Source organism: Kryptolebias marmoratus, linkage group LG22 (assembly GCF_001649575.2).
Source record: "Kryptolebias marmoratus isolate JLee-2015 linkage group LG22, ASM164957v2, whole genome shotgun sequence".
Lineage (NCBI taxonomy): Eukaryota > Metazoa > Chordata > Actinopteri > Cyprinodontiformes > Rivulidae > Kryptolebias > Kryptolebias marmoratus.
Window position 1 is genome coordinate 21,911,801 of NC_051451.1, and position 13,424 is coordinate 21,925,224.

Sequence of the window (13,424 nt, forward strand, 5' to 3'; positions counted from 1 at the left end):
TAAGATGTAAGTGAAGCAGATAATGCAGATAAAAGTGAATAACAGCAAATAGGGCCCATTAAGCAGAAACATTGTCGGAAAATAAAATATGCAGCCAGTGAGAGTAGAGACCTGTCAGTACAGAAAGTCAGCAGTGCTGTTTTTTTAAATATCTTACCAGGTGTTGGTGAATTTTAAGAAAAAAGGCTCAGAAAGGTGATTTTTCAGATCACTTTTTAGATTAAGGTTATGTAGTAAAAACTGGACAGAGGTGGTGTGTTTAGCCTCAGTAGCAATATGGGTCAAAGAATTGTGTATTTGGGCAACGTGTCATTTTGGTTCAAGCTAAAATATTTCTGATACTTCTATTTATTTATTACAAAGATCAGTGTTTGTTAATAGACATGGGTTTACCAACTATCTCAATATTTACAACATTTGACTGATAACACAGTTTATCTAAATGTTACGTGTCTGTTGAGCACCTTACAGTCATCCATATTCACTTCAGGATTTCTTCTTATAATGGGGATCTTTTGATTTTTTTCTTGAGCTCATGTTTATTAACTTGATGGATTGATGACTCATGCAACATTTGGCACATTTATATTCACCATGTAGTCAAATGCTTCTGATTTTAGGGATTTTAAGACCACCTAAAGGCGCTGACATTTATGATGTTTTGGTCGGTGAATATTTGTTATACAAATAAATGTGACTGACCTTCTATTTTTATACCACTAATATTGAACTATACTAGTCCTATATTTATCCATCTGATTATGTAAAAAGTAGTTTGTGTTTGAAGTTAATTGATTGATTAAAATATAACTTTTTAAAAGTATTTTTGACAGGCAGATTTCAGGCCTCCTTAGCTCATTGTAATCTGTGTTTCAGCAGATTTCACACCTGGTCAGTGAGAAATCAGAGGTGCTGAGTAACAGTTGGGGATCTGCTTTGCTGATCCGGTAAACATAAAGGTGGTGGTCTATTTTGGCCCACAGCTGTGGCTGCTATCAGGGATTACAGTGCTGAAAGTCCCATGTGAAAGCAGGTCAACGGGCAGCACGATGGTTTTAGAAGTGCCGCATTTAGGACAGGAAGGAAAGGACACTGGGCTGCAGTTGCCAAATGTTTTAAGAGGTGTTACAGTGATAATCTGCAAGTGTTTTTTTTTAATTTAAACTTCTATTATGTCATTTTACCAACTAGGTGGAATTGGAAGACAAAATAAAAAAGAGTGATAACATTGTTTTTGTAATAAGGTAACACTTTAAGTAAGAACTGTTAAATGAAAACGCAAGATATTAATGAAGAAGCAAAGTGTTGTAAAGTTATTAAATACCAATAGAAAGGAGTTGGTTTCAAGTGAGAAAACCTAAAAGCCTTATAATGTATACAATAATAGAACTATGTTAAAACCAGAGTAAAAAAATGTTAAATTGATAAAAAAGAAATTGTATTGGTTTTATAAATATAAACAGAATATCTAAAGCTAAATAATTTCCCATACTGCATCTTGTTTTATTGTTTCTGCAGGTACGAAAGCACATAAATGACCTATATGAAGACTTACGAGATGGACATAACCTGATCTCACTGCTGGAGGTTTTGTCTGGAGATAAATTGGTGAGTTCATGGTTTTCTATTGTGTTGTGAGACCGAAACTCAGATTTAAACAGTTTTATGTGGAAATTGAGCAGTTTGCAAAGAATTTAGTCAGATGAATCAGATATTCATGAGGAAATGGAGAAAGCCTTTCCTCGTATTAAGCAGTCTATCCTACGTTTTCATGGTGGATGCACAGACACTTTCCTTTTCACTCTTGCATAACTGATGGTTGGAAGGAAGAGGGAATCCTGGGATTTTACCATCTGTGAGCAGATCTGCTGTTTTGGCATCAACACCGCTTACTCATAAAGTTTCATATTTGTGAATTGTGGACAAGCTTCACAGATATCAAAAACTGTGCTTTTTAAATATATTCTGTGATAAATTTGCTAAATATTATTATGATGGATTTTGCTGTCTAATTTCATGTAGACAAAGTAGAGGAAGGTGATACAATAGGCCTGCTTTTACATATTCAAGCTTGTTTAGGAATACTATAGGGTTGATGTGAATTGCCCTGCACTGATTTTCAAGTGTTAAAAAAACAGGGTTTAAAATCAAAACATCAGATTAAAGAAAGAATGTTGTCTTCCACTTCATTAAATGTAACACATCAGGGAAAGTTGGAAAAGGGGGGGATTATCTCTGTAGTTTTCCCTCTGGAGTTTGAAACAAGTTCTTAGCAGCCTGTAATGACTCATTAACAAAGTCACTAACAAGCATTTCTGCCCACTAACTGCTCAAGATTTTTTTTAAAACAAACTACAAGGGTTAGCTTGAAACACTGTTCAGGTTTACAGTATAGGGTTGAAAATATCCATAAGGGGGGCGTTTTTCATTTAAGTTTTTATAGGCTATAAATGTATATTTGCCACTTTGGACAGAATCCGTTTATGACATTTAAAAAAAGGCCTAAAATGTCCAACAGTGTCATGAATATGTTAAACTTATAGGAGACACATTTTGCTGCAAATCTGATAGTGTAGTTATTTCAGCTCTTAATCAAACATAAAGCTACATTTTCACAAGCTCTAGTGACTCGTAATTGCCATCACAATTGCAAAAACCTTGACGGTTTCATTGTGTTAAGTAAGTATTATGAATAAAAGATTTAGAGAATCAAGACAGTGGTTCCAGAGTATAGTGATTCTAACAAGTTGAGTAAAAGTCAAATACTTCTTTTTTAGGAATTCCAAAAATGAACAGATTTTTTTACCAGGTTGAAAACCACCAGCACTGTATTATTATAATCTTTGGGCCCTGAGGTAGTTTTTAATTAAAAACAGACGCATATCCTTTGTGAAAATTACTGCAAACTGTCCAGAAACTGTTTAGAACCCAGTCAGTAGAAAAATGTTATCACTGCATCTGCAATCAAAGCTAAAACTCTGCTAATAAAATAAATCATAAACTGTATCACAAAAACATCCTAATGTATTTTTAATGTTTTTAAAAGAATAGAAATAGTTTAGTCAGGCCTAGTTTAATTTTGTGTGTATTGTTTACATCAGTAGACTGTGAAGTTATTATAAAGACTTTTAAAGTGCGAGTGACAGATTCCTGTGTAAGGAATCTGAGCAGATCCCCCACACAGCCCCTCAGTGTGTCTCTCATCCTCTTTTATATGCAGCTGTTTCTTTTTCTCTTTACATCCCTCCTTCCTCACCTTCTGCTCTCCATTCTTTGACCGGTATCTGTCCGGCGTCCAACTTCCTTATCATTTGCTTGCCCTGTGTGTGTCCATGTCTTCCTTTTCTTTCCCATGTGTTGCCTTTTCGGTGATAAAGCCGAGGGAGCGTGATTTTCTGAAGACTTTGCGGTTGGTGAGTGGGACAGAAGCATGTGCAGTTGAGCAGCATGGAGACACGGTGGATGATGATGATGATGATGATAAGGGGGTACGTGTGGTTTGCCCCCCCCATCCCCATTTGAAACAGACTAATTCAAAGTGTATTGTGGCCACTTAATACAACAGAAACAGTTCCGCCATATGATTCTTCCTTATGATACTTTTTAAAATCAGCTGTTTCAGACAGTATTCCTTAGTATTTTTGAATACTGCTCTATTTTTTGATTTAGATGGAGACGTGTTTTATAATGCATAAATGTATATACACAAACAGAAGACCCAGGCAGCTATTGTTATGTTTTCTTTAGAACATAGATTTTAGTTAGTAATAAAGACCATATTAGCAAAAGCATTAAAAAGATGTGATAAATTATCACTGAATTTGTCCACAAAGCTTGGGTCTTTATAACCATTTCATGAACTTTGTTTATCATGCATTTAAATCTGTCTGAACCTACATGGTTATTCAGAGACTTTTCATTTGCTTTTTCAAAAATGTTTTGCTTCTGAAGCCCTCCGAAAGGCTTCACGAGTGAATAACATTCACTAAATGAAGGAGCTGTGTTTCTTAGATGCCATTGCTTTGCTACTTAGATGAAGAGGACAGTTGATTGCAGTTCAAGTCCTCAGCTGCTGCTACATCCAGACTTGAATGTATTTACCATTTCATGCTCATTCTGTGGCCCCCGAACGTTCATGAACATTTGCCACAAGACATCACGCTATGATTGATGACTGAACAGAAAAGTGAATGTTAATTTATTTAATTTGTCTTATTTGGTTGCTTTTCTTTAGGGTTTGGGGACATGATTTGTTTTGAGAAGTTCAGAATTAATCTGTACAAACTGACATAATGAAAGACTTTCATCACAATGGTTGTTCACTACACTGTATTTACTGTGTGCACACAGTTTGATTTGGTTCTTAATGGCTACTGTTATTGGAGGTAGACCTTTCTTTTTGGTGTGTGAGTTCTTTTACTTTTCTACCTCACCATATCAGCTGGTAAGAAGCATGTTCTGTGTCCTCCATGCTACTAATCAGTTCTTAAATTGTGCTGCGATGCTGTGTAGTACTTGATTAGCATACAGCTTGTCTTCCCTGTTTATGCCCACAGCCTCGGGAGAGAGGAAGGATGCGCTTCCACAGGCTCCAAAATGTACAGATAGCCCTGGATTATTTAAAGAGGAGGCAGGTAAGGATCTGTCCAAGCACATTTTTTAGTCTTGTGTTACACTTTTGGTTCAAAACTGAATTTTTTGTAGCCATTTTGAGTCAAGCATCTTTGAAATCACATATATATTCTTGGAAACGAGCTGAAACATGAGCAATCGTCTGTGTTTAGTGTATTTTGGGATTTGCATCACATGGCACCATTAGCAATATGCTTACTCATGACCAGTGTTGCAATAAATGCACGCCACTGAGTAGCAACAACAGCACACTTTATAAATGATGACTGTAGACTCTTCCAGCTTTCCATCGTCATACTGTAATAGATTCATTTTCATTTATTTGGCTTTTTCTTTAAAAATAAATCCATCTTAGCCACGACAAATAGTAATTGCTGCATTCAAGGCGAGCTGACTACAAATCCCATCAGTGGGATTTTAAAGCGCTCCGGTTGCCGTCCCCTCCCCCGCGCTCCACTCAGGATGTGGAGAGGAACACAGCCTCGTTCAGCTGTAGCCAGATGTGACGTACATCTCGAGACAAAGGATTCATACACGCTCGCAAATGAGTTGGTTTATTGTTTTACTCAAATCAGATACCAGACACATCCAAGCCCTGCTGTTGTTGGTAAATTTAAAGCAATCTAACACTTTAAATTCTTTAAATCAAGTCATGCATCTGTTTAATTCAAGTCACCCAAAAGATCTGACTACAAGAATTTACTGACAGCTTTAATAAACCATCACTGTTCTGGTATGCTTACTCTTATATGCTTTAGTTCAGTAAAAAAAAAGTGCATTAATTTTTAACTGTGGTATGTTCTAACAACTTTGTAGCATTCCATTAATTAAATACATAAATTCATTGAGTTCACCTCAATTGTTCCCCATTTTTACATAAGTACTATTGCGCCATCTTGTGGTGTTTGTTAAACAACAAAATTGAGGCAAAATTGACAAATTGCAGTGACATCTATTTCACGAGTAATGTAGCAAATATGCATGTTTTATAAGCCATAATGTAAAAGCAATAATAAATAGAAGCAAGGTCTGAACACACTTTGTGACCTTGTAAAAATACAAGCATTAATTCTTCTTTTTCAATCTCCAGGTCAAACTTGTAAATATCAGAAATGATGACATCACAGACGGCAACCCGAAACTGACTCTGGGATTAATCTGGACCATAATTTTGCACTTTCAGGTCAGTTCTACCATCTTTATTTTGTTTGTTCTTTTGGTACAAGCTGTTTTTTTATTTTAAATCTTTTAGTTTTATGTTTGAAAAATGATTCAATTGTGCAATGATTCAGTTTGAAATACATTTCCATATTCTTCTAAGTTTTTGTTGTGAATATATTTATGTGAAAGATAAATAACAGTCTTTATTTAATAGAAATAACTTTAGGTGTGATTTATCACTGCAGACATGGACTTCATATCAGTACTTTAAAAATAAATAATTCTGCTTTTGGCCACAAGGTGTCAAAGCTGTGCAGAATATTGTACATCATGCAGAATATCCAAACCGTCTTCACATTTAAAATAGATTAAGAAATTTTAATTAAAAAGAAAACATTAGAGAATAATTACTTTAATATGACTTCATGGCTGTGCACTCCATAAAATTTAAACAAAGAAAAGCCACATATTCTACATCACATCTGCTTCCGAATGTTTAAAAAAGAAAATGAAGATTTTTGTGCACGTTGTTATTTCTAGTCATTGGGAAATTTTTTTAATGTGTCGTGGACTTGTGATGGTTTTACAAAATGTTAGATGTACCTTCAGTTTATAATTCCTGATGCGTGTTCTCAAAAATGTTGAGAGTACTTATTAGTTAATAGTCTTCCTTTTTCTCTTTTCTAGCACTTTGTGACTATTTCTAATGTGGTTTTAATATTTTTAACATTGTAAGCCAGGGAGAGAATTTGTCTTTCTTTTCAGGAAAAAGCATGCAGGCCTCAGTGACTAAATACAGAAAAAGCAGTTGATCTGATTTTGCCTGGACTCATACACGCTGACAGGTAGCGTCCGTGATGGTGCCAACACCTGCTGCTGTCGGTCTCACGCAAGCCCCCAAGCTCTTGGTCGAGCAGCACAGGGCCTGTTTCTTCTTGCCTTGGAAGGGCACAGGGGCACTTCACCAGAAAATGTGAAGCCTCGTTTAAAAAAGCATGCACCTTTGGCTTTAATAAATAAGCCCAGCTGACAGAAACCTGACATGTAATACCAGGAGGCTATTTTTCTTTTACAAGATTACAGAAATTTCCAAGATTAGTTCCTGTTCTATAGAGGAGGGTTGTTTTTGAGGACATTCTGTTCGTGCTTCTCTTGCTGCTGCAGGCTCGTTTTTGAGCTTGTAAAAATGTTAGACTTCAAATTTTTACACCTCATACCAAATTGATTTTTTTTACTGCTTTGCTAATATTAAAAAATGTGCATTTTTATATCTGTACAAGTAAGATGGAGGGTTTACACAAACTGCCCGTACTATCCATCCATCCATCCATTTTCTTTACCTGCTTCTCCATTCTGGGTCGCAGGGAGCTGGTGCCTACTGCCCCTACTATACTTTCATTAATGCTGTATTTACTTCAGATTGTTCATTTGAGATTGTTGCCATCACACGATCATGATACCTGACTGATGTCATCTGTTTCAGTGCTTGTTTGACTGGTTTTGCCCTTATTGTGTCTCTGTCTGGAATATTTGTTTTGCAATCACTAACCTCACACATAAACACATATTTATGATTCTTCCACTGGTATTGAAACTCACTGAAAAAGAATGTAAGAAACTGGGGCAGCAAGTCATGCTGAATATTTTCAACCAACATTTTACTGATTTAAGCATAAACATAGACTAATAATCCAGTCAAAGTGGGGTTTATTTTACTGTTAACTTAGCTCTGTACAAAGGAAGCAGCAGAAATCAGTTGACTGGAGTTTGACCTGTGCTTACTGTCCGGTGATTGTAACCTCTGCAGTCATTTCAAAGTTATACCTCACAAAGGCATAGAACTATAAATGTAATGTCATGACAGTAAAAAATACCTATGTGCCTTCATGAAACTCATATTTAGGTACAGCTCTATTTTTTCTTTTTATAGTTTTATATAATAAACATTTATTTGATTAGAACATTGGCACATTTTAAAACTGTGATGGTAGTGATTTGGTCAGATAATAGTGTTTGCTCAAACTTTTAAGCCTAAAGCATACCTTTGATTAGTCTGTTTTATACAGCTTGGTTATTAGACAAAGTGATGTCATCTCGTTAGGATTTGCCCCAGCTTCAGTGCTGTTCAGTTTTTCTGCGACTCTTCTTGGCTTATAAACCAAAACCTGCTGAGTCAATGTTTGTGAACACATAATGGTGTTGCTAACTGGCAGCCACTTCCATTTAAAAGCCTCATCACACCAAAAGTAGAGATGGAAAGATGTTGAAAATGCAGACTAGCCAGACTTGAACAGGTTTCTCCGCAAGTCTTTTTCATTCCTGTCCGGCTGAGAGCTACAAGCACGTGGGTAATGTCTCTGTGTGCATTTATGGTGTTTGCGTTGGATTAGCAAAGCCAGAGAAATGTATCAAAGGTCAGGAAAGATTCAAGTGTAAGAAGAGAGCAAGAGGGAAGTGCAGCGTGGGAGAAGCTGACCAGTTCTCGACCGGGAGTGTAAAGGACAAAGTCGACTGCTCAGAGTGAAGGGAGCTTTATTGTCTTCTTGCTGGTACTCTGCTGCTTATTATGTTCTCTTTGAACAGTGTTATAATGCCTTTCTGTCAGTAGGATTGTAGTAGCACCAACTGAATGGAGCTCATTGGATACTTTCCTTTTTTTCTGCTGGGAGTTTAAAGGACTGTTGATGGATACAACATCATTTATCCGGCAGCCATGGGAAACATCTGTGGCTGTGTTCGTAACTCTAAAGAGGAATGCTATGTTGACCCCAAGAAAGCTCCACTGAGCCCTGAATCTAAAAAGCCTAGCAGCCGTCGCTATTTTCAGAGGAAGAAGAGGAAATCGGAGGACTTAAAGCTTTTTGGATCCCTCAGGAGCCCTGGAAGTGAAGTCTTTACACGCAAAGCCATTTGCAATGCAGCTGAGCTTCAGGATGAGTCAGGAGAGAAGTCCGAGCCAACCCAAACAGTGGATGATAAACTCCTACAGGTGGTGAAACATCTTCCCAGGAAAGGCAGCATCAGCGATGGTGTATATGTTGGAGAGGTACCTGTTGTACTCCACAGAGATGCTGGGAATAAACCTCTTGACACAAGTCTAGCAAACAGATTGGAAAGTTTGTCTACCAACCGAGAAGACGATGACAGAAATGAGGCCGCTGTAGAAGGAAAGCTCCATGGTATTAGCTCAACTTCCAGAAGGATCTCATCAAGGGATAGTTTGCTTGTAAAGAAGCTGCTTCAACGCCAGTTAAGAAGGGCTGTAAGCTTCGGAGCGGTTGAGCACATGTTACGAACTCTGAAAGGCAATGACCACTCTGGGAATGAGGAGGCTTTTGCCAAGATTATATGTGGCTCTCAAGCACACAGAAGGAGGAGGCGGAGGAGCTACACCTACTCTGGTTACACTGAGCAGATTCCAGCTTCTGCCAAGTCTGTTTCCACCCAACACAAGGTAAAACAAGAATGTGCTCTCTGTAGCAATCATGGAGGTGATTTATAATAGAATAAAAAGAGGTGTGATAAGAGAATGAACTTGAACATTAACTGGAGGGCGATATTTTCAACACACTGCAATAAAATACGACCACAACATTTAGAATGAATGTTAAAATAGGGCAGTTCTTCACTGCATTAAACGAACAATCATATTACAAATGTTTTAAGAGTATGCTTTACTTTTTTCTTTCATGTTTTTCTATGATCAAGTGTCTTTAGTCAGTTTTGAAGTTAACACAAGGCTAGGATATGTGAAAATCATAAAGATCCTGATTGTTTTTTTAATTCTTTCTCATGTTTTGGATTCTTGTGCTTGAAACTTTAGGTGATATTAAAAATTTGACAGACTTTATGAGATTGGTATATCTGCTTTGCTTCTTCACTGGTGTTAGTTTCAGATATCAGTGGATCCATAGTTACTTGGTGATTCTTGCAGTCTTTTTGGATCTTGTTTAATGTTGTTGTGCTGTTGGACATTGGGATCTTGTTAAAGTATCCAGTAAAACTGCAGGAGTGAGTCAGGTTTAGTTTTTGATATCCATGCTTAGCTCATGTCTCTGTAGAGTGAAGCAATACTGGTTCAGCAATCCAAGTGTTTGTATGGCTAGGAATTTACATTTTATTATCTAAATTGTTTGCCGTTGCCTATTTTATACCCTACATAAATAGATGGGTTTAAAATTTGATTAATGAAATTTCATTTTGTACAATTTCTGTCTGTATTGAAAGTGTTTTTAGCATTTAGATTTTCATTTTTTCAGGATGTTTACAAAGCGGACAAGGACTGAGTCAATATTATGGACATTGTTCAGATGTCATAAATGTGGTTGAAAACTTGTGCAAGCTGTGATGTGGCACTGTTTGCTTTACATCATCATACGTATCAGATTTGTTTGACAAGTCATTATGCAATTGTGCCTTGCATTGCTGACCTGCTGCTGGCATTTTCCATATCCTCCCAGTGCAGTTAAAGACTACTAAACCTTTGTTTTGTTTTATATTATTAGGCAAATGTTTGAGGCATTTTTGTTTACATTAAAACACAAAAAATGGTTTAAAATTTTGCTGGTTATGCTTTAAGTGAGTAAAAAAACATTAAAAATGCAGAAGGAAAAAAAGGCAGAAAGTAAACTAAACATGTTTACTATCTAAGAAAATTCAAAAGTATGTGACAGAACTCATATCCTGAAGTTATTAGTTTAGTTCTGGTCAGAATTAATGACATGAAGAGTGAAATTTGGTTATCTCTGATACAATTATTTCACATAAAATGTTCAACAAACAGACAACAGTTGGAGCTTGTAGACATGTAGAAGTCACTTAAGGCTTTGTTTTCAGTTTTAACATTTTTAAATATAATTTTACTGTATAAAAAGAAGTATAGTTGTTTCCACATTCCCTCTTCCATGAAATAATTTTTTGAGTATCGGAGTTATTGTTAAAAAAATAAATCTGAAGATGAAAAGATAATCAACAATTATCAAGTTTCAATGGTCTGTAACCATGTTAAGAATTTTCACAATCACAAAATGTTTAAAAAGCCTCAATGGCATGGCACTAAGAATAAACTCAGGGAGAAAATTCTTTAACATATTAGTGCAGATTACACTAAAAACAATGCTAAATACATTAGAGATTTAAACTGAACAGGAAAAACCTATATTGCTAGTTTCAATGTGCCTTATACTTAACCAAATATTGTACTATGTCTAAAACTAATTAATTAGTTAAATTAAAATCATCATGGATAAGCCAGGGGGTTTAGGGGTGATTTTATTTAAACAGTATGGACAAGGAAAATGAAAGCAGACCTCTTGAGGAGATACAGTAACTCAGTTTCTTTATTGGGATCTAGATAATGCCCATTGGGAAAGATGCAATAACTACAGTAAATGCAAACAAGGTTCTATCACAATGTTGTACTGTTTTGCTGCCTTTACAACTGGATAAACTTAAATGATGTATTAATGTTAATTTTTGCTTCATGACCACTGGCATGTTGACCTTGACAAAATGAGCAAAATCAGTAAAGTTAGGGTGAAATGCCTCCCTACAAGTAATCAGATATTTAGGGGTAAGGTTTTCTGCGGCTTTGAACATTTTTTTGTTTTGTTTTGCCTACATTACAACAGATCTCAGAGATCCATGTCACAGGGGAGTCTGAGGACATGACAGCCAAGGAGAGACTGCTGCTCTGGTCCAAACAGATAACAGATGGTTATGTAGGTGTACGGTGTGACAACTTCACAACATCCTGGAGGGATGGCAGGCTGTTTAATGCCATCATTCATAAATACAGGTACTGTTTAACAGAACATTACTGTGTCGCTTTTCCTTAGTATTTAATCAAGCTCTTCTTATTCTTTGGCATTTTATTTTCATTCCTTCAGGCCCCACACCTTGTTTCTCCAGTACTGTATCTAATCAGAATCTCCTGATGTGAACCATCTTGTCATATTCTTTTTCTTTCTGTTTCAGACCAGATTTGGTTGACATAAGCCGTGTGTCGACGCAGACCAACCGCTCAAATCTGGAACAAGCATTTAGTGTAGCTGAACAGTTGGGGGTGGCCAGGCTGCTCGACCCTGAGGGTGAGGCCTGAACCCAGTGTCCTGTGTGGCTTGCTTCTGATAACACTGTGAAGGCTTGAGCACCTTTTTGCTATGAATTCTAAAGCTTGGAATTTAGCTTCAGGAAGGATTCCTCAGAGTTTAATGTTGTTAAAAAGATTATACACTCACTTTCAGTTCTGAGGTTGAATACAGTGTAATACATCACGTGTTGTTAGTGTTAGATTTAATTACTTAACTATAAGACCTGCTAATAACCAGATAATTCATTTTGTTTTGATTCGTAAATTCTTAGCATTCAAAGAGTGCATACTTTCTTTACCATGCATTGCATTTGTGACCTTATGGCTTTTATTTTCCTCATCAGATGTTGATGTTCAGTCTCCAGACGAAAAATCTGTGATCACATACGTCTCAACACTGTACGACGCCTTTCCCAAAGTACCCGATGGTGCTGATGGAATAAGTCCTAATGTAAGATAATGGGACTGACTCACAAGGGACTTCATTCAGTTCAAGTGAAACTGCTGACTTACTGCTGATGATTCTTTGCCTTTTAACAGGACGTTGATATCAAATGGGTGGAGTACCAGAACATGATCAAATACCTCAGTCAATGGATCAAACACAACGTGGCCGTGATGTCAGACAGATCTTTCCCCAATAACCCTGTGGAAATAAAGGTTTGCTTACATGTCAATTTGTAGATTTTTGTCATTAACAGTTGCTTTCATTCCAAACTTATTAGTTGAGCTGTGTGATTATAGAAACTGCAACACATCTGACCATTAAAAAGCTAACTCCTTTCTTCAGATAGCTTAAATGCAATGTCTGTCTCCTGAAATTCAGACTCAAGGTGAAATTGATGGATGCTAGAGAGCAGCAGCATCCATTAGCAGTCAGAAATCAATACCTTGTATCTGCCAAGATAGATTTATCCTTCTTTTTTTCAAGACAAGGGTAAATGTTAGTCAAGTGCTTGGAAACTCTCATTGTGCTATAAAAACATGTGAAACAAATGAATGGTTTTATGTTATTTATTCTGCTTTTTTTTTTTTACAGGCACTTTATAAACAATATCAGCAGTTCAAAGAATGTGAAATCCCACTAAAAGAAAACGAGAAAACAAAAATAAAAAATCTCTACAAAATGCTTGAGGTATATAAAACAGAAGATAATATTGTTTTAGTCATACGTTGTCATTTACATGTAGTCTCAAACACTGTAGGGATAAGAAGTGCACGTTTGGTGTTTATCTTAACAGATGTGGATCGAGTTTGGACGTATTCAGCTACCCCCGGGTCATCATCCAAACGACGTGGAAAAGGAATGGGGTAAATTAATTGTTGCTATGCTGGAAAGAGAAAAGAGCCTGCGGCCAGAAGTGGAAAGGTATGTAGAGACAGTGATGGCTTTAGCACTTTTTCTGACCTATCCCAGTATGATTTATTAAAAGTCAAGTCTTTAAAGTCTCTTTAAAAGTTTTTTTTAAAAACCTCAAAAGTAAAAAAATTGCAGTTTCGGGACACATGGGCTATTGAAGCTCATCTAAACATGACATAA

At 36.5% G+C, this 13,424-nt stretch overlaps 1 protein-coding gene across 21 annotated transcripts in view; it reads left to right on the forward strand.

Annotated features, from left to right (window-relative positions):
* The window catches only part of dst (dystonin), a 94,715-nt gene that overhangs the window by 20,510 nt on the left and 60,781 nt on the right, over positions 1-13,424 (forward strand). For 16 of the 21 annotated variants that reach the window (XM_017412866.3, XM_017412872.3, XM_017412874.3 and 13 more), the window contains 10 exons: positions 1,519-1,608; positions 3,378-3,488; positions 4,557-4,634; positions 5,723-5,815; positions 11,424-11,590; positions 11,770-11,882; positions 12,229-12,335; positions 12,425-12,544; positions 12,924-13,019; positions 13,126-13,253. In XM_017412866.3, the coding sequence (XP_017268355.1) occupies positions 1,519-1,608; positions 3,378-3,488; positions 4,557-4,634; positions 5,723-5,815; positions 11,424-11,590; positions 11,770-11,882; positions 12,229-12,335; positions 12,425-12,544; positions 12,924-13,019; positions 13,126-13,253 (1,103 nt within the window). Of the gene's footprint in view, positions 1-1,518; positions 1,609-3,377; positions 3,489-4,556; positions 4,635-5,722; positions 5,816-8,476; positions 9,248-11,423; positions 11,591-11,769; positions 11,883-12,228; positions 12,336-12,424; positions 12,545-12,923; positions 13,020-13,125; positions 13,254-13,424 lie in introns of those variants that run through there. The other 5 variants (XM_037973541.1, XM_017412865.3, XM_017412884.3 and 2 more) reach the window with 3 other exon arrangements.